Source organism: Erythrolamprus reginae, chromosome 8 (assembly GCF_031021105.1).
Source record: "Erythrolamprus reginae isolate rEryReg1 chromosome 8, rEryReg1.hap1, whole genome shotgun sequence".
Classification (NCBI taxonomy): Eukaryota; Metazoa; Chordata; class Lepidosauria; order Squamata; family Dipsadidae; genus Erythrolamprus; species Erythrolamprus reginae.
In genome coordinates this window covers 58,662,468-58,680,901 of record NC_091957.1, presented here as the reverse complement: position 1 = coordinate 58,680,901, position 18,434 = coordinate 58,662,468, and the positions used below count along the sequence as shown (strand labels likewise).

Sequence of the window (18,434 nt, the reverse complement as noted above, 5' to 3'; positions counted from 1 at the left end):
GCTCCGCTGCCGCTTCAGAAGACCTGCTGCGCCCCCGCCCCACTACTGGAAGACCCCCACCCGCATTCAGGCCAACACGTCATTCGGAGCGTGTTTTAGCCTCCAACCCCCCACAGCCCCCCCCCGATCCTCTTTGTGGCGCTTTTCCGCGCTCTTTTCTCTACAGGGGCGACTAGAACTGGACGTGACGGCGGTTCCCTCCCTCGGTTCCTGCAGCCCGGGAGCGCTTGGGCTTCCTTGGCAGCTGCAGCCCCCGGGCGGCTCACGTCCAAGCCCCCGCCCAGCCACACTCGCCCCCCCCATATCAAGAGGCTTCTTTTGGGGGGGGGGCGTCCAGCACGGCTCTGTGGACCCGAGGCTGAGAGGTCTGGTTGGGGGAGTCCAGCCGGATGGTGTGACAGGGCCCCCTCCCTCCGTGTCCCGCCTCCTCCCGTAATGAAAAACAGCAAAAGAACCAAGAAACTGCTTTATTACAATTTCATTCAGCATAATTTAAAAATAACTGTTAGTTGCCGTACAAATGTACTTTAAACCATAAAATCAGTTGCCAGTGTATGTTGGAAGTACCACACGATGAGGCTGTCCACTCCCTGAACTTCAACGGTCATTGGAAGCAGCCCAGCTCCGCCTGGAGAAGCCTCTTTCCCCAGGGAGAGTCCGGTCCCACCTCATCCGGCTCAGGCGGGGGGGGGGGGGGGACCTTGCAAGGCATTCGGAAGACGTTATCGCTAAATACCCTGAGGATGGCCAGGTGTCAGGCAAACGTTCTGGCCCAGAATCTCAGGTGGGGCAGAGGAGACTGCAGCATGGCCAACATTATAGCAGTCGCGTGAGATTTGCGTGCAGAGGGTGAGAACCACACCGGACATGCGTCACCAACCTCCCTGTGACGTCAGCATCCATGCAAACGGCGCAGATCAGGATCACAGGCAGGACACAGAACATAATTATTTGGAAGACGGGATGGGAGCAGGACATGACACCCCAGCAGTCTTTCTAAGGAGAGGCTGCTCAAAGCGTTTTATCCAGAAAGAGATGCTGTTCAGCACCAGGCTCTCCTTAACTGGGTGAAGATGCCCAACAACGGACATAATCAAGAGTTTCTTACTGTCGCAAAAAGAAACAACCTGCATGATGCTAAATAGGAATGTGTGTTTCCAAAAGAAAAGTTGCAAAATTCATTCTAAAGAAGGCATCGTTAGTATTCCAGGCAGTGTCAGACTCATAATGCATCTCTAGGAGAACCAATGGTATAGAAAGTTTTAAGCTTCTACTGAAAAATCAGTGCATCAGTTTAACAGCACTCAAGCCTGAATGTTGAAAAGTAGTTATGGAGGTTTATCTGCAAGGGGAAAAGGGGGAACAGAAGGCACACAAAGAGGGCTGGTTTTAAAGGCAATTCCTCACCCCAAGACTCAGTCGTAAGGCAGAAGAATCATTGTGGCAGTGCAGAAAAACCATCAGAACAGCAGAGTCAATCTAGGCCTGTTGTGTGTGTGTGTGTGTGTGTGGAGGGAAGGGCACAAGGTTGAAGCAGCAGGTTTCTTTCTATTTTCTAAACCTTAAAAGGCCTCGTGTCAGACGCCAGAGCTGTTCCACAAAGACCCGAGCCTACTTGTGATGCCATAAAGACCCTCCCGGGTTTGCAAGGCTTCTCAGCATGGCTGCCAGCAAGAATGGGGAGGTTTTTGTTTGGTGCTTTTGAAAACCGTGACAGACCGATTCTGCTGCTGGAAAGGCACAGCCCTGCCCGACGTGCGACTGGCGAGGAAGCGACACTGGTGGGGAAGCAAAGCCGCCCAAACGCCTCCTTCCGAGAGACCCTCTGTTGAGCAGAGGCGCCCGGGGCCTTGGGGCCGTTCCCTCGCCTTGGGCGCCTCCACGGGGGGAGTGTGGCAGAGGGGCGCACGGAGGGTCCACCGGGAGGCTGGTCCTTAAGGCGAGAGCCAACGGGTCCATTTCCACTGGCTCCAAGTGGCAGCTGGACCGCAGGAGGACTTGCAGAAGAAAGTTCTCGTTAGGGCCATTAGTGCAAGAGGCCAATGGTTAAGGAGATGGACCGCAAACGCACCACGCCTCCCACCGACTACAACAGCAGGCACTTCTTGGAGTTCTTCTTTGCCACCGGGTAGAGGACGGCGCGCACGGCTTCTGCAAACACTTCCCTCACCCCTTCCTGGTTCAGTGCCGAACACTCCAAGTATTTGACTGCCCCGATTTGTTTGGCGAGCGAAGTGCCCTGCTGGGGGGTGGTGGGGCCCAGGCTTTGCTCCTTCAGCTTCTTCACGGCCTCCGCATTGCTCCGCAAGTCCCTCTTGGTGCCCACCAGCAGGATGGGCACGTTGGGGCAGTGGTGGGAGACCTCGGGGTGCCACTTGTGCCGCACGTTGGCGTAGGAGGAGGGGCTGCCGATAGAAAAGCAAATGACAAAGACGTTGGTCTGCGGGTAGGAGAGGGTGCGCAGGCGGTCATACTCCTCTTGTCCGGCCGTGTCCCAGAGGTTAAGGCTGACCATCCTCCCGTCCACCGTCATCTGAGCGCTGTAGTTATCAAAGACCGTGGGGATGTACTCCTCGGGGAAGGCGTTGGTGGTGTAGCTGATGAGCAGACACGTCTTCCCCACCGCACCGTCTCCCACCACCACACACTTGATCGTCTGCATCCTTTTGCTTGAGAGGGTCCCCTGCAAACAGAGAGACAAACTAGAGCACGGCCCCCAGGCCCCCCTCACCCCCCAACATGCCAGAAACCAGGCTGTGCAAACGAATGAAGCAACGTTCATGGGGTGCAGGCAGCGTGCGAAGCCAGGCCCCCTCCAGTCCAAGGAGAAGCCTCTCTCCCTGGTGCCCAAAAGGTTGGATTGGGGGACCCTGAATTAGAGGGAAGGCCATGTGTCCTGAACAGAGAACCAGCTGCAGGCTTTAAAATGCAGGCAGCCAGGAAGGATCACTGGGGCTGGAGAGCTTGTTTGCTTTGGAGCAGGAAAAACGAGCGGCATCACCATCCACAGAGGGTGCAGGAGCACAGGAGCAAAAAACCCCTCCCTCCCTGCCCTGCCAGAGAGAAGAGAGGGCCCACAAAACGAGAGAGAAGCATGGCGGGTTTCTTCCAAGAGGCGCAGAGACAACTGAGCTCCAAAGCTTTCTTCTTCATGGTCTTCCAAAGTTTGTGTCCCAGCACGATCCAGGCTCCATTCCAGCAGCCCCAGGCAAGAAAAGTTGGGAGCGCATGGTGGGAGCCCCTCCTCTTTGGCGCTTCCCCCACAGAGAGAGGACCAGCACAAAAAACCAAGCGCAAGTTATTCCCAGCAATGGCAACTGGACCCTGAACAGAAAGTCCACCCTGCTGAGGCCGCAGGGGAGTCCAGGCAGAAAGAGGGGGGAGGGGGCTCCCGGGGGCTCCTCAAAGCAGGGACCAGGGAGGGAGGGGGCCGCCTGGCCACAGGGGCTGCAACAAGCGAGGCCTTGCCGGGCTCTCCCGCCCTTCCCAGCCACCCATCCCCCGCTCCTCGCCAGCCTCAAAGGGCCCCGCGGAGGAGCCCGGCGGGAGGGCCCGGGAAAGGCGCCCAGGAGGCCCCTCTGCAGCCCTGCCCCGGACCCTCGCCCCCTCGACGCCCTCCTCTTCTGTTAAGTCCGGGGGAGGGAGGGAGGGAGGGACGCCCCAGCAAGAAGCCCCCGCTTGCAACCCCGCGCTCCCCCCCTGGCCCGGCCCGGCAGCTCCCCGCTCCCCCGCCCCACACAGCCGGGCGTCGCCTTCCGGGGCAGCCGCCGCCTCCATCCCCCGTCCTCCCCCCCTCCCCCTCCCCCTCGGGGCGTCGGTGGCCTCGCAGCCCGGAGGTGGGGGCCCCTCCTTCTCCCCGCGCCCCCCGAGCGCCTGGTCCGGGCCGAGGCGGCCTGGTCCGGGGCGGGAGGCCAAGCCGCGCCCTCCGCCTCCCTGGAAGCCTCGGCGGGCGCGGAAGAGGCGGCTGCGGGCGGGCGGGAGGCCGAGCGGGGCGGGTGGGGGGTCCCGGCCGGTCTCACCTCCGTCCCCGGCGCGCCTCCCTCGCGGCCTTCCGGGCGCTCCCCGCGCAGCCGCCGCCGGCCGAAGTCGAGCTGGAAGCGGCTGTGGGAAACCGCGCCCCCCGTGCCCGGCCCGCGCCCTGCGCATGCGGCCCCACGCCCCACCCCTCCGAAGGGGAAGGCCAATGGCGCGCCCCGCCGGGCCTGCTGGGAAGCGTAGTTCCTCTACGGTGGCCGCGAAGCCTGTCCTCTTGGGCTCGCGAGCCCCGCCTGCAGGTAGCCGCGTGGCGTTGCTGTTGCTGCTGCCGCGGCCGCTGGCCAGGGAGGAAAGTCGCCCCGCTCTGCATTCCTGGGGGGCGGATTGAAGGCGGCCGGGCAGGAGGGCGGGCAGAGCGCGAGGAGCCGCCGAGGGTCGGGCCCAGGCCAGGGGACGTGGCCGCGCGAGAGGCTTCCGCACTGGGGCCGATGCCCGGGGCAGCGCCCCCACTCCCCGTTGCCCAAGGAGACGGTGGCGGCCTCCGGGCTGGTTCCTAAGCAACCGCGGCGGTGCCCGAGCAGCGGGCGATGGATCCCTGCAAAGAGGAGGCGCCTCGGTGGAAGAGTGAGCGAGGCCCTCGTTTGGCCCCTGGATGCCCCGAGGGGAGGGAGCCTGCCGGGAGAGCAGCCGCTTTGGGGGCCAGCGTGGAGGAGGCCAGGCCCCATGGCCGTCCCAGTCAGCCCCGCGTTGGCCTGGGCAAGATCATGGCTGCACAAGGCTCTTGCCAAAGCCCGAGGGAGGGTCTGCACCCCACCCAGCCCCCTGCAAGCACACACGTGGGGCCTCTGACTTCCTCCCGTTGAAAGAAGTTGCTTTTATTTCAGACAGGAACAGGGCAAAAACCCCTGCAGCCCCCCCCCCTCCTCCTGGTTCAGCTGGCCCCTCAGTCCTCCTCCGACCAGTCCAGGCTGTCGTCCGACTCCTCCGGGGGGCCTTCTGGGGCGCTGCCGGCAGGGGCCTCCTCCTGGGCCCGCAACCGAAGGGCCTGGGCTGGGCTCTGTGGCTGCTCCAGCCTGGCCCAGGCGATGGGGCTGCCTTTCCTCAGGGCGATTTCCACTTTGGAAGGCAACAGGCTGGCGAAGCTCTGCTCCACGTTGATGACCTGGAAGGAGAGAGCCGGGTGGGCAGGGGGCCTGGAGCCTAACCAGCCTTTTCATGGCTAGCGATGGAAGGGAGGGGGGGAGGGTGGTCTGGCAAGGGGAAAGCCGGACCAGCCAGGCAGACCTACCCCCCAGAGATCCAGCTGGGCCTGGAAGATCTTCTCCCCCTCAAAGGCCACTCGGATGTCCAGCTGCAAAAGAAGAGGAAGCCGCTTGCTGCAAGGCCTCTGGCCTGTCTTTCAGGGGGAGGGGTGGTTGGTCGCAGCGCTCAGCAGGCTGCCTCTGAGAAGCACCCCCCCCATTGGCCCTGCTTCCTCACCCCAGTGCGGTTGGCCTTGATGCAGCTGAGGTGGGGCAGGGGGGTCCTGGCGTAGAGGGTCACCACCACTTGGCTGCTGGTTTGGTGCCAGTCCTGCCGGCAAGAGTCCAGCTTCTTGTCCTCCTGGGGAGCCACAGAAAAGCAGCCGGTCTACATGCCTGCCCCCCCCCTTATACAGGGGACCCCAATTTGGAGGATGGGACCCCTAGATGGCAGTCAAGTTGCAACCACCCCCCGGCCGTTAGAAAATCTCTCCAGGGATCCCAAAGGGGGCAGGGAGGCATCCGCCCATCCCCCCCCCAAAGTTTCCGAAGGACGTTTCCGTGGCAGGAAGCCCCCCCCCCCCCTTAAAGCAGCAGAGAAACCCAGCAGCTTCCACAGAACCAGGAGCGGAAATTTTGAGTCGTTTGGAGAACCGGCCAACGCCACCTCTGGCTGGTCCCAGGGAGGGGCGGGAACGGGGAGCGTGCAGCGTCCTCCCCTGGAGGGGGTGGGGGTCAGCGGGGGTTGCTCCGGGTGCAGGCCGGTTCTTAGAACTGGTAGCTCCGCCCACCTGCCCAGGAGGCTTCTGTGCATGGGCAGAAGCATCACCGTGCACAAACCGGTGGCAAAATGTTTCCCCACCCACCCCTGGCCGGAGCGGAGGTTTTCCCGGATCCTCCTGCCACAGCCGCCAAGCGACGCCCACGGAACCAGAACTTAACAGGGGGCCTCAACCAGCAAGGCCGGTCCAATCCCTAGCTGTCCCTCCGGCTGCAGGCCCAGCCATGGACAGGGCAGGCGCTGGGCAGAAGACCCTCACCGGCCTGGTCCCCCAGGTGTGCTTCCCTCGGCTGCAGCCCCTCTGCTCCAGGAAGGCGGCAAAATCCGGGGTCTTGATCCCGCAGCAGCTCCAGGACTTCATGCTGGGCGGGTCCAGCCGGAGGGGGGAGGCAAGCGGAGAGCACGGGCAGCCATTTCTTTGGGGGGTTAGAATAGGAATTCCGCCCCCCCATCTCCCCCACACACACTTCCAGACGGCCCACAACAAGTGGGCGGAGCTTCCCTTGGACAACTGCAGCCTTGTGCCCCCTGGGAGTGGGGAGCCCAGCTGCAGGGGCCTGGCAGGGGTAAATCCCCCCCCCAGACAGCCCAATGTGGAGGGGCAGGAGGGGTGGTAGAAGGGGCCGGGTCCCACGGCAGAGAATCCATCCCCCCTCCCCCTTGGGCATCCCAGCTGAAAGCAGGGGCTTTGGGCAGGGAGGGCGTCCTGGGATTCAGCAGGTTCTGACCACTTCTGGAGAACCAATAGTGGACCTTTTGAGCAGTTTGGCGAACCAGCAAATACCGCCCCTGGCTGGCCCCACCCCCACCTATTCTCTGCCTCCTGGGTCCCAGCTGATGGGCAGGGAGGAGAGGGGGGTGGGGGTTTGCAGTCCCCTCCCCCTGCCACGCCCACAGAACTGGTAGTGGGATCCCACCACTGATGCCCAGGACGCTTACCCCTCGTGGAAGACGGGCACTCCGGGGTGGAACAGGCAGGCCTCCCCCCGGCTCTCCTCCCCCCGGAAAGTCTGGAAGGGAAGCCCGGAGGGGGAAGGGAGGGTGGGTCAAGCAGGCAGGAAGAGGCTCTCCTGGCCCTCCCCTCCCCCTCCCGGCCCAGCCCCCTCCTGCCCTCTTTCCTGAGGGGCCCCTTAGAGGCAGCCCAAGAGCCACTCACCGCGTGGCAGCCGGGGTTTCTGCAGGCCGTGCTGGCACTTGCCTCTGAGCTGCCCCCTAAGAGACGGCCAGAAAAGAGCCATTCAGAGCTTTGGGGCCTGAGCCGAGCCAGGCTGGGGAGGGGGCCGCAGCTTCCAGGCTTCTCAGCTGCCTCCCGCCACAGCCTCCCAGGGCCCCCCCAGCAGCCCAGCCTCCCCCCCCCACAAGCCCCCCCCCCCCGTGTGTCCCCACCAGGGCTGCCCAAGCCGTGCGGGGCAGGCAGCTGCGTGGCGGTGGACGGGTCCAGCTTCTCCAGGACTCGCTGCAGTGCCGGCGCCACCTTCAGTAACAGCGGCTGCTTGGGCTCGTCGGAACTGGAGGCCAAAGAGAGAGCGGGAGGGGGGGTGTCACTCCTGCCCTCCTGCCCCCCCTGGACCGGTTCCTTCTTACGGCGCATAATTCATGGACGGGGCTGGCAAGGGAAGCAGACAAGTGGAGCTTCCGCATGCAGAGCAAGTCTACCTGGGAAACACAAGGCAGGTCCCTGCTGCTGCCCAGCCCAAAGGGGTCGGCACCATCAGGCTTGTGATAATAATAATAATAATTAATAATAATAATAATAATAATAATAATAATAATAATAATAACTTATTAGACTTGTATGCCGCCCCTCACAACAATAATAATATGACAGTGTAACAAATCTAATATTTAAAAAAGAATCTAAAAACCCATCATTTAAAAACCATACAACAGAAGCCGGGGGCCCCTCCACACCTGGGCCTCTCCCGCTGCAGCACCTCAACAGACTTTGGCTCCGGAACCAGGTCCATGGTGCAGGGCTTGGGCCGGGCTGAGGCCTCCTCCGGCTCTGGCGGCTTCTCATGGCTGTGGTAGCCTTTGGTGCAGCCCTTTGGAGAAAGGCTCTCCCCTTAGTCCCGCCAGGCGCCCGCCTGCCTCCCCAGCCTTGCAAAAGACGCCTTTTCCTTGCGCGGAGGAGGCAGTTTGCGAGGGAGAGGCTCAAGGGTGGCCCTCCAGCTGAGCCCTGAGGTCCAGCGGTCTCCCCCTCCCTCCCCAGCAACCCCCACCCTCCTTTCCCAGGTGGGGAAGGTTGGGATGCTGGGGGGGGGGGGGGGAAACAGTGGCCGAACAAGGCAGCTGGGCCTCTGCAGCCAAAGCCACAGGGGTCAGAGCTGTGCCGGCCCTTGTCCACCAGCGCCCGGGGCAGATGGCCTGGTAGGACAGACACCCGGCAGGCACCCCACGGCTCCTGATCATCACCTGCCTTTATGGAGAGGAATTCGGAGAAGTCGGTCGTCCGTTTCTTGCAGCAAGACCAGCCCTACAAGGAGGAGGAGTGAGCCCCCCCTCCTCCAAGCCCAGCAGCCCCCCAACATGCTGCAAGGGGCAAGCAGGCCACTCTCCCCCTTGCTAACCGTGTGTGTGTGTGAAGCAGCGCTGGCACCCAAGGTTGGGGGGCAGGAGCCCTCAGGGCAGAAGAGGGGCCTGGCCCTGGAGGGAGGGGGAGAGGCAGCAGACCCTCCACTCAATGGGGACATCAGCCGGGGCCCTCCCTCCCTGCCCCATTGCTGTGGCTCCATCCGTGGCTGACTGAAGGGGGATGCGGTCCAGCTGCCCTGCGCAGTTACACTCCTACCTTCAAGGCATCGTGGAAGACAGGGAAGCCCGGGTGGTGCAGGCAGCCATCTGGGGGGGGGGACGGAGGGAGGGGAGGTTGGTTTTCCTTCAGCAAGCAGCTTCATTCGCCCCCCCCCCAATCCTTCCCCCCCTGTCCATTTCCAGACTAAGGGAGGGAAGAGCTACAGGTTCTCTGGCTCTGCTCTTCTCCAAGGCTGGGACCCCTGGCCCATCCCCAGCTCAAAGGCAGGCCCGGTGGTGGGGGACCTCCGCTGGGCAGGGCGGAAACCCAATTGTTCTACTACCAGTTCTGTGGATGCAGCTTGGGAGAAACACCAGGTCAAGCGTGTCACCCCATCCCCCCAATGGGTCGGACTCTGGACTACTCGGGCCACTTCCACGGTTGTCAAAGGAGCAACTCTTGACCCACCTCCGAGGATTCGCCGAGTGACGGGAAATGGCAGCCCCCCCCCCCCCCCCAGCCTCCGCTTCTGCCTCTGGGGTCTCAGGCAGGGCTGTTGTGACGCAGCTGGGTGGACCCCTGAGCCCAACTTCACAAGGAGACTCACACCCAAGACCCCTCCCCTGGTGCCGTGGCTGAGGAACTGCCCCCTCCTGCCCCAGCCAGATCAGCCCTCTGGCCCAGGATTAAATCTCCGGTGAGGGGAGCCTTGTTGACGATGGAGGACCTGGCATTGAAGAGCAGCAGGCTGAGGCCAGGGCCCTGAGCTCCTGCCACCGGGTCTTCCAGGTCAGCCCTCCCCCTCCCCGTTATAACCGAAGTGCTCCAGCCCTCTACCATCCCAGAGATCCCCCTCCCATGTCCCATCGACCGGTTGAAAATATGTAATTTTTAAGTACGTCTTGTATGGGGGGAAAAGGATCCGTAGTATCTTTGTATGTAGAACGGATATGATAAGTGTTGGGATATAAGACAAAGATTAGTGTTAATGTGCATGTTTAATTAATTTAGTAGTATTATATAAATGTGAATTGTTTATTGTAAAAGGTAAAATGAATGTATGAATACTTTGCAGATGTGAAACTACAGAATAATATAAGAAAAGCTGAAGATTTAAATATGTAATTTTGAAATATATTTTCTATGAGAAAAGTATGATGTGGAAAAGAGGATTATAAGATGATTTTTGATTAATGTGTAGGAAATAAATAATATATTGATATTAGAAATATATAAATTGGGAAATGACCACATTTTTGATTGCTGGAATTAAAATAGGGATAAAATAAGAGGAAAATGACTAAAGGCAGGTATTAAGAAAAAAAGAAATGTGAGATGTATTGAAAATGAATTGTTAAAAAATATTGTTTTAAGAATATGATGTGGAAGAATTAAAGCAAATACCCAAGACACGAGATGCTAAAAGACCAAAAGCAAATAATAATAATAATAATAATAAAAACTTCAGCAGCAGTAGAACTGCCGGGCAGGCCCAAATCAGGAGAAGACCCCCCCTTGTGTCTACCCCCCACCCCCTCTGCTGCAGCGCCTCCCCCCCCCCGTGCCGGCCCCCCTACCCTGGCTGTTGCTCTTGGGGTCAAAGCTCTGGCCGCAGCCATGCCGGTAGCACCGCAGGGCCATGGCGGAGTCCAGGAGAGGAGCCTCTCTGGGCATGTGGGGCCAGGGGGCTCAGCTATCTTTAGGAGGGGGGCCGCAGAGGGGCTGGCCAGAAAAGGGCAGCAGCTGCTCCACCACTGCCCATCACGGGGCCGGGCAGGGGGGGTGGAAGAGCTCCGTCTGCTCTCTGCCAGCCCAGACAGAAGAAGCGGCTCCAGCTGTCGCTCCTGCTCAGATGGGGAGGGGGCTTCTCGTCCCCACCTTGCCTGACACACCTCCCTCTTCCCCCACCCAGGAAGAGAAGCAGCCCCAGAGAAGAAAAAGAGCCAGGGGGGGATCACTCCGGGCGAGGGCGGAGTCTGCCCCGTCCTCCATGTCTTGAGTGCAGCACGACCGCCCCCCCCATCTCCCCCAGTTCATGGGGGGCTTCCCAGGCCTCTGCTCTAAGGGGCTCCACTGCTCTCTTCCCCAGGGAGCCCCCCCCCCCCCCAAGTGCCTGCCCCTCAAAGCCATTCCCCAAATGTGTGAGAACAGCAACTCCCAGAATTCCCAGCCACAGCACACACACACCCCCGGCCATCGGGAGGCACAGAGCTCAAGGGACGTCTGATCCCCTTCCCAGCAGCAGGAAGCGTCCGAGGGTCCCGGGGCTGAGAGACCCCCCCTCGGCCCAGATTCCCCTCTGGTAACCGTAGCCCCAGCAGACACCACAGAGGGACACGAGGTGGAAAAGTCTTAAAATCCCTTTTTAATAATAATGATGATGATGCTGCATTCCTGTAACAACCTGGAGACGAACTCAACCCGTTAGTAGACGATTACAGCTCAGGTTCACACATTGACTTCTACACAAGACAGGTAAAGTTGGGGTTATACAAACAATGGTTTCGGCTGAGGCTTTTTGAACAGGAAACTCTTTTGTGTTGGACTAGATCCAAGAGATTGTACTTTTCTACCCATAGAAAAAGAAAGAGAGGGACAACACGGAATAACTCATCCCAGGACCCTCACCACTACCCAGCCCCTCGCGGCTGCCCCGGAAAACTACAGGGGAGGAAAAAAATGGTCCAGAGGGGAAAAGAAAAAAAGCTACTTTAAAAAACTATCCCCCCTCCCCACCCCCCACCCCAATCTGCCCCTCGTGGCTGCAGCCACAGCCAGAACCACGGGCCTTGTCCCAGGGCTGGGAAGGGCGTTTCCCAGGCCTGGGGGAGACCCGTGGCCTCGAAGGGCACCCCGGGGCCAGGAGCTGGGGGGCGGGGGGGAAAGGGGGCAGGGGTCCTAGCTCGGCCCATACACTACACAGCTACAGAAGCCTCCCGGGATCCAGGTCCCCGTTGCGTGCTCGCAGGAATGCAACCCTCCTCCGGGTGTCGGCGGCACCGGTCAGAAACGTGGCCCGAGGCCTCTCGCCTGGGCTGGCGCTCAAGAAGGAGCTAGGGGGTCTTCTTGAGGGGAGAGCCAGGCACGGGGCCCTTCCCTCTTAGTACCGGCGACGCTTGTTGGGGCCAAAATCTCCCCCGGGAGCCCCCCGGTTGAACCCCGGCGTGGTTCCTCCCATGGTGCCCAGGCCTTCCATGGCTCCGCTCTGTCCGAAACGGTCAGCCGGTGGTGGAGGGGTCTTGCAGAGAGAGAAAGGAAAGGTTCCGGTCAGAGAGGGGCAGAGACCCCCCCCCCAGGGGCATCTGTGTCCCTTCAACTCTCAACGTTAACTTGGGGGCACATAAATCCAATTAATAAATGATAAAGAAATAAACTGGAATAGAAGCACGAGCCCCCCCTGCCCCCCCCCAAAAGGACAAGAGCTCGGTCGACCTTACCAACCCCATGGCTCCATCCGGGATCATTGGTCCAGGGCCAGTGGCCGGTGGGGGTCCTGCAGGGACGCTGGTGCCCCCCATGGCCCCCCTGTTGTTCATTCCTATCGCACCTGAAAGGCCAAGCGAGGACCCCTCCTGAAACGTAGCCCAGCCCCCTCCCTCCCCTGACCCAGGCCCCGTCTTCCCAAGCCCCAGGTGGGGGGGCCCAGAGCCAGAAGGGCCCCCGCTCCCCTCGCGTGCCCCCCACTTACCTCCCATGCCCATCTGGCCCATCCGCAGGTCGGGAGACTCCCTCTGAAAGAGACGCACCCAGGGTGACCGGAGGGCCTCGAACCCAGGCCCCCCTCCTGCTTCCGCCCGTCAGCCCCCCCACTCACCGCGTCCGGGAAGGCCCCCTTGAAGCCCTCCTGCCGCCTCATCATCTCCTCCTGCTGCCGCCTCATCTCCTCCTCCCGGCGACGACGCTCCTCTTCTTGCCTGCAGGAGAAGCCCACACTGGTCCCCCTGCTCCGGCCGGCAGCCTCCCCCCCCCCCCCCCAAGGATCGGGCCCCTCGGCCGCGGCTCAGCCTCAAAGGCCCAGTTCATCCGTCCGTTCATTCCTTCCTTCGACTCCCATGCCTCCCAATGCCAAAGGACTCAGGGCGGCTCACAGCAATAATGTAAACAGAAATAGGCACAGGACAATAAAAAGAAGTCGGATATAACCAGGAAACTATAAATACCTCCGGGACCACCTTCTGCCGCACGAATCCCAGCGACCGATTCGGTCCCACAGAGTTGGCCTTCTCCGGGTCCCGTCGCCTAAACAATGTCACTTGGCGGGACCCAGGAGAAAAGCCTTCTCTGTGGTGGCCCCGACCCTCTGGAACCAGCTCCCCCTGGAGATCAGAACTGCCCCCACCCTCCTTGCCTTTTGTAAAGTTCTTAAGACCCATCTCTGCTGTCAGGCATGGGGGAACTGAGACATCTCCCTGGGCCTATACAGTTTATACATGGTATGTTTGTGTGTGTGTTTGCTTTTAATAATGGGGTTTTTAGTGTTTTTAAAATTATTAGATTTGTTCTTACATTGTCTTTGTTATTGTTGTGAGCCGCCCCGAGTCTACTATTATTAATAATAATAATAAAACCCTGTATTAAAAGAAACCCATTAAGTATAAAAGAGTCATTCACGAACACCCCCTCCAAAACAGGATCGGGGGGGGGGGGGGGTGTCAATTAATCGAGAGGCCACCTAGCTTGGGGGGGGGGGGCCTAGCTTCCCTGGCTAAAGAATTAAATGTTGCTTCTCAGATCTCTTTATCAATGAGTTTTCAACCTTTTATCCTGTTGTTTTGGGTCTTAGATTCTTAATTAATTACTTGGATCCAAGATACTGTTTATTATCCGTTGTGAGCCGCCCAGAGTCCTCCGAGGGGGGGGGGCACAGAAGTCCAATCAATCAATAACTATGCATAGGTTTATTCTGGGCAATCGGCCGCTCACCTGAGTTCCAGCTGTTTGCGCTTCTGCAGCTCCTGGTTGTGCAGCTCCTCCATGCGCCTGAGCTCCTCCTGGCGCCTCATCAAATCTGGGAGAGCGGGGCGAGAGGTTGGCATCTGTGGAGGGGCTGCCCCAAGGGACCCCCCCTCTCCCCCCCACACACAGAGAGAGCGAGGGCCGACCCGTCCCGGGACCCACCTTGGCGCATGAGCATGACCTGGTGCTCGTGCCGGGCCGCCTCCATCTCCATCTCCAGCTTCTCCCGGGCCTCCTTGATGTTGCGGTCCACCTGCTCCTGCTGCTGCTTCTCCATCTCAATCAGGGCCTTCCAGCGCATGGCGTACTCGTACTCGAAGGAGCCCGGCTGGGCAAAGCGGGGGGGCTGCTCGCGCTCCCTGCAGGGGCAAAGGCGGAGGGTGGGGCGAGGGGCTGGGCTCCTTCCGCAGGGCACCGCCCACCCGCACGGGGGCTGATGCAGAGGACAACCACCCAACCCTCATACCTGCTCTCACCGACGCACGTGAGCCCGGCCCAAAGGGGGGTTCCCTCTCCTTCCGTCCCAGAGTGGGGCCCCCTTGGCCTCTCCCCACCACCTACTTGTGGTATTGCTGGTTTTTGATGACCAGCTTTTCCGGCAGTCCTTCCTCGTCGTCCAACTGGTCCATGGGCTCCACCGTCACAGGCCGAGGGAACCTGGAAGGAAAGGGTGAGAGCAGCCACGGCCTTCAGGGTCAAACTCCCAGAACGAAGGGTCTTTCTCTGACAGCCGCTTCTTGGAGCCATCGGTGCCACCAGCAGAAAGCCCATGGTTTGGACCGAAGCCCCAAGCTGCCCGGTCAGATCCTCCTCAGTGGCTTCTCCCGGAAGCAGCACCTCCCACGCTCCCACGGTGGGTGGCAGGGGGACTCGGCTTCCGGGGTAGCCGGTCTGCGCATGCCCACACAACGCTGATAGGCTGCAAGTGAGCCTCTCTAAAAGAGAATGCAGTCGCTGTGCGCATATTCCCTCCGCTGGGTCAGCCCTATGCACGCACCAGAGACCAAGACCATTGGCCAACAGGGGCCACCAGACTTGCACAGCCCCCCCATTCATGACCGCCAGCACAAACAGAGAAGCCCACCCAGACGACCCTGAGGGTCCCCGGCCAGTGCTTACGTAGTCAGCAAGAAGGACCCTTCGCTGCACCTGTCCAGGGCTTTCCTGGCCGCTGGCTTCCCAGAGAACTCCACAATCCCTTTCCCGGAAGGCCGGCCTCGGTCGTCCACAATGACCACGGCCCTCTCGACCTGGCCGAACATGCAGAAGGCCTCTTCCAGGAGCTCATTGGACACGAACTGCGGCAGGTTCCTGACGGTCAGTGATGCGCTGTGGCAAGCGAAGCGCACACGCAGCTGCTTCCCACGCAGGGGCATGTTGTCCAGCTCCACCTTTGCGATCTCAGCCAGGGTCCGGGTTTCCTGAGGGCCAGACAGACAGGCGGGCAGACTAAGTGGAAGGGGCTTCTGGAAAGAGCGGCACAGCGGGAGCCTCATTGCAGCCCCCAGGAACAGTTTGTCAGGTGGATTAAAATAAGAATTATAAATTAAGTAAGATTCCGCTTTGTAAGGAGCAGCCGCAGGAAGAGCCCCAACGTAGCCCTGGCTCCCCCAGCAAAGAAGACCCAAGCAGCCAGACCACCAAGACGAATTCCCCGTGTTTTCAGCCCTCGTTTATGCAAAGAAAGTTGCGATCAACGGCAGCAGCAGAGGCAGCAAATACCTTCAACAGCCTGAAATTCGCTTGCATCCGAAATAGGACATGTGGGTTGTGTGCTGCTCAAAGAACAACAGTTACGCTCTTCAAACTCGGTCGGTCAGGCTAGCTCACCACCAAACCCCAGGACACCCAAGAAAAAACGCCTCTGGTCACTCACCAGCCTGATGAAGCCAAAGCCTTTGTCCTTGTGAATGAAGACTTCACCGGCTTTCCCATATTTTTCAAACATCTTCCTCATCTCCTCCTCGGTGATATCAGGTGGCAGGTTTCCCACAAAGAGGCGACTCCTTTGGGTGAAGGTCTTTTCCCCAGGTTTTCGGAAATTCTTCAAGTCAATGGTCAGGCCTTCGTCTGAGGGGAAGGAGAAATAAACTCATTCTGCAAAACTGGGGAACAAATGATGACAATTCGGAACATCCTGACCTGGAGATTATTAGCACCTTCATCTTACAGCCACAGGAAAGAACTGACCCAAACTATCCATGCCTGCCTCTCCATCCAACCAGAATTCCCATTGCAGCCTTCCTCTTATCCATTAAAACGGGGGTCCTCAAACTTGGCAATTTTAACACTTGTGGACTTCAACGCTGGCTGAAGAATTCTGGGAGTTGAAGTCCACATGTCTTAAAGTTGCCAGGTTTGAGGACCCCTGCATTAGAAGGTTACAAATGCAGACCGCAACAACTGGAAGGTCCCATCTGGAGCAGGGGAGTATGGGTGGGAAGGTTTTTCAGTTCTCCTCTGAAGGAAGGCCCTGGCTTAATAATAAAATGGCTTAAAAGCTAGCTAACATTCACCCGAAGGAGCAGCACCAGATTTATTCAAAGCTTTGAGGAGTCTACATATCTTTGAGCTGGAGACAGAGGTTCTCATCCTCCAAGGGTCAGCGGGGGCCAGGCAAGGCCGCTCTTTCAACAGGGGGGAGGAGTTGAGCATCAGCCAGAGTTGGACTCGTGTCTGCGGCCCGTGAGAGCAGCGCGGCCAATGAACCAACCGGGGAGGGAATGAATTGGGGCGGGAAGCGAAGGGAGATGAACCCGGGCTGAGACTCGGCCTCTGCGACCCCCGGGAAGCCCGGACCCCCCACCACCACCCAGGCGCCCCTCTCTCCCCGCGCAGCTGACCCACGGGGCTGGGGGGGGAGCAGGGCCTCCTTCCCGCCGGCCACTCACTCACTCTGGCTGTTGAGCAGCTGCTGCTGCTGCCCGTTGGCGGGGGCGGCCTGGGGCGGCGGCTGGTGGTGCTGCGGCGGCGGCGGCTTCCGCGGGGTGTGATTCTGCTTCTCCATGGCGAAGCCCTTGCTGCCCTGCATGCCTGGCCGGTCGGAGGGCCGCCTGCCTGCGGACGGGGAGCCGGAGAGGGAGCGATGCGGTGTGGGGGCTCCTCCCCCCCCCTTCGCCCGGCCCCTCCGGGGGACTACAATTCCCAGCGCGCCCCGCGCCGCGCTCCCCGGGAGGCCTCCGGGCCCGCCGCGCTTCCCCGGAGTGGGCCGAAGGGAGCGAGCGAGGCAGGGCCGGTCTCGCCCTCGCCCCCCCCCCCCCGGCTGCCCCCATCCCTCCGCCGGAAGGGCCGCTCCGCGAGGCGCGCCCGCCGCCCCGCCGCCCGCGGCCTCCTCACCTCAGGCGAGCCGACGAGAAGGCGGGGGGAGGGGAGGTAAAGGAAGAAGGAAAAAATGGGGGCGCGCGAGGCCGGAAACCGTTCTCTGGTGCGTGCTGGCTCCGTCCCGCCCCTGTCGCGTTTTGGCGGACCCAATTGGCTGAAAGGCCGCTCCAGCTCTTCCGCCAAGTGGCCGCCGTGCTTGCCGATCTAAAAGCGAACTCAAACCGAGCGGATTGCGGGCCCCCCGATTGGTCCTGCTCTCTGCTCCCCGGGCCCGCGCAAAGCTTAGCCAATCGGCGCTCGTGGCGCTTTCCAGTCAGGTTTGAGTGAGTGGTGAAAAAGGGACAAAGGGGCAGGAAAAGGGAGGGGGTGAAGAGCGAGTGACGTGAGGCTCCGCGAGGTCCGCGCAGGCGCACCAGAAAGCGTGCTGCTTCTTAAAGGGACCGCGGGCGGAGCGGAAGGCGTGCTTCCCGGGGCCGGGCGGAGCGCGGGCGCCTCAGGGTGAAAACTCATTCAAAGCGCACGCAAATCTCGCGCAGAATTGCGCTTTCGGTGGTAGCCGCTTTCTGGGGGGGGGGCACGCCGCGCAGCGAGATCCTGAGCCTTTAGGATGCGCCCCCCGCCTCTCCCCTTAAAGTCCTCCAGGCCCTTTGCAGCCGCCTCCTGCGCGGAGTTGCGGGGGCGGCCGAGGGAGAGCCGGGAGCTGGTGCAGCCGCGTTGGAGGGCTGGGGTCACAAAGCTCCTCGGGAAGCTCCGTGGCTGGGAATGTTGAAATAAATTTGTATTCATTTATTTTGCCTAGTAGGTATTGGTAGCACACACAGATATAATAATGCTGGTTATGCACATGAGATGGGCACCAAGAAGAGGGAAACATTAGGACAGGGCCAGACTTGTATGCCGCCCTTTGCTGACCTCTGAGGAATCGGGGCTTGGAAAGCTTATCAGCAGGGGAGAGGTGATGCCCAGCCCTCCACCTCCAGCCCCGGCCCCCGCCCTCCTGCTGGCATTGTGGTGGGCAAATCCTGGCTAGTGGCCGAACTCTGGTGCCCCTATCCTGAGATCAGCTCTAGCTGGGCCCCTTCCCTGGCTGCAGCAAGAGGGCCACGCTCCCTCCCCCACCCACTCACCCTCTGCCCCAAAGGTGCCCACAAGGGCCGTGACTCACCCTGACATGCGCGGCTGCCACACCAGATGCTGCACTCCCCCCCCCCACTGCTTTTGCCCCTGTCTGCCTGGCCTCCCTGGGAAAGCGGCAGGAAATGCCATAGGCCTGGAGGCCGTGGCAGCAGGAGGCTGGCAGAGAGGAAGCCCAGAGGTGGAGGCCAGAAATGCCATTCCTAGCTGGGGCCCTGGTGGAGGGGGCTGGAGGGCTGCTGAGACATGGTGCAAGATGGGCATGCGCAAGGCAAGGGGGCAGGGGTCCTCC

At 60.6% G+C, this 18,434-nt stretch overlaps 3 protein-coding genes across 3 annotated transcripts; all 3 read right to left on the bottom strand.

Annotated features, from left to right (window-relative positions):
• Positions 1-452: 452 nt before the first annotated feature.
• Positions 453-4,131, bottom strand: LOC139171660 (rho-related GTP-binding protein RhoG-like). The gene is made up of 2 exons (XM_070760082.1): positions 4,020-4,131; positions 453-2,683 (listed from the first exon to the last, which is right to left on the bottom strand). The coding sequence occupies exon 2, from the start codon at positions 2,660-2,662 to the stop codon at positions 2,087-2,089; it is 576 nt and encodes a 191-aa protein (XP_070616183.1). The 5' UTR covers positions 2,663-2,683; positions 4,020-4,131; the 3' UTR covers positions 453-2,086.
• Positions 4,132-4,851: 720 nt separating this feature from the next.
• Positions 4,852-10,490, bottom strand: ITGB1BP2 (integrin subunit beta 1 binding protein 2). Its single transcript, XM_070760085.1, has 11 exons — positions 10,309-10,490; positions 8,789-8,838; positions 8,417-8,473; positions 7,909-8,042; positions 7,384-7,505; positions 7,154-7,209; positions 6,937-7,007; positions 6,257-6,359; positions 5,455-5,577; positions 5,264-5,326; positions 4,852-5,137 (listed from the first exon to the last, which is right to left on the bottom strand). Exons 1-11 carry the CDS (start codon positions 10,403-10,405, stop codon positions 4,919-4,921), a joined length of 1,095 nt encoding a protein of 364 aa, XP_070616186.1. The 5' UTR covers positions 10,406-10,490; the 3' UTR covers positions 4,852-4,918.
• Positions 10,491-11,075: 585 nt separating this feature from the next.
• On the bottom strand, positions 11,076-17,413 carry NONO (non-POU domain containing octamer binding). Its single transcript, XM_070760068.1, has 11 exons — positions 17,024-17,413; positions 16,583-16,744; positions 15,564-15,757; positions 14,807-15,108; positions 14,249-14,344; positions 13,850-14,046; positions 13,655-13,739; positions 12,546-12,645; positions 12,420-12,462; positions 12,169-12,278; positions 11,076-11,969 (listed from the first exon to the last, which is right to left on the bottom strand). Exons 2-11 carry the CDS (start codon positions 16,716-16,718, stop codon positions 11,832-11,834), a joined length of 1,401 nt encoding a protein of 466 aa, XP_070616169.1. The 5' UTR covers positions 16,719-16,744; positions 17,024-17,413; the 3' UTR covers positions 11,076-11,831.
• Positions 17,414-18,434: the final 1,021 nt, after the last annotated feature.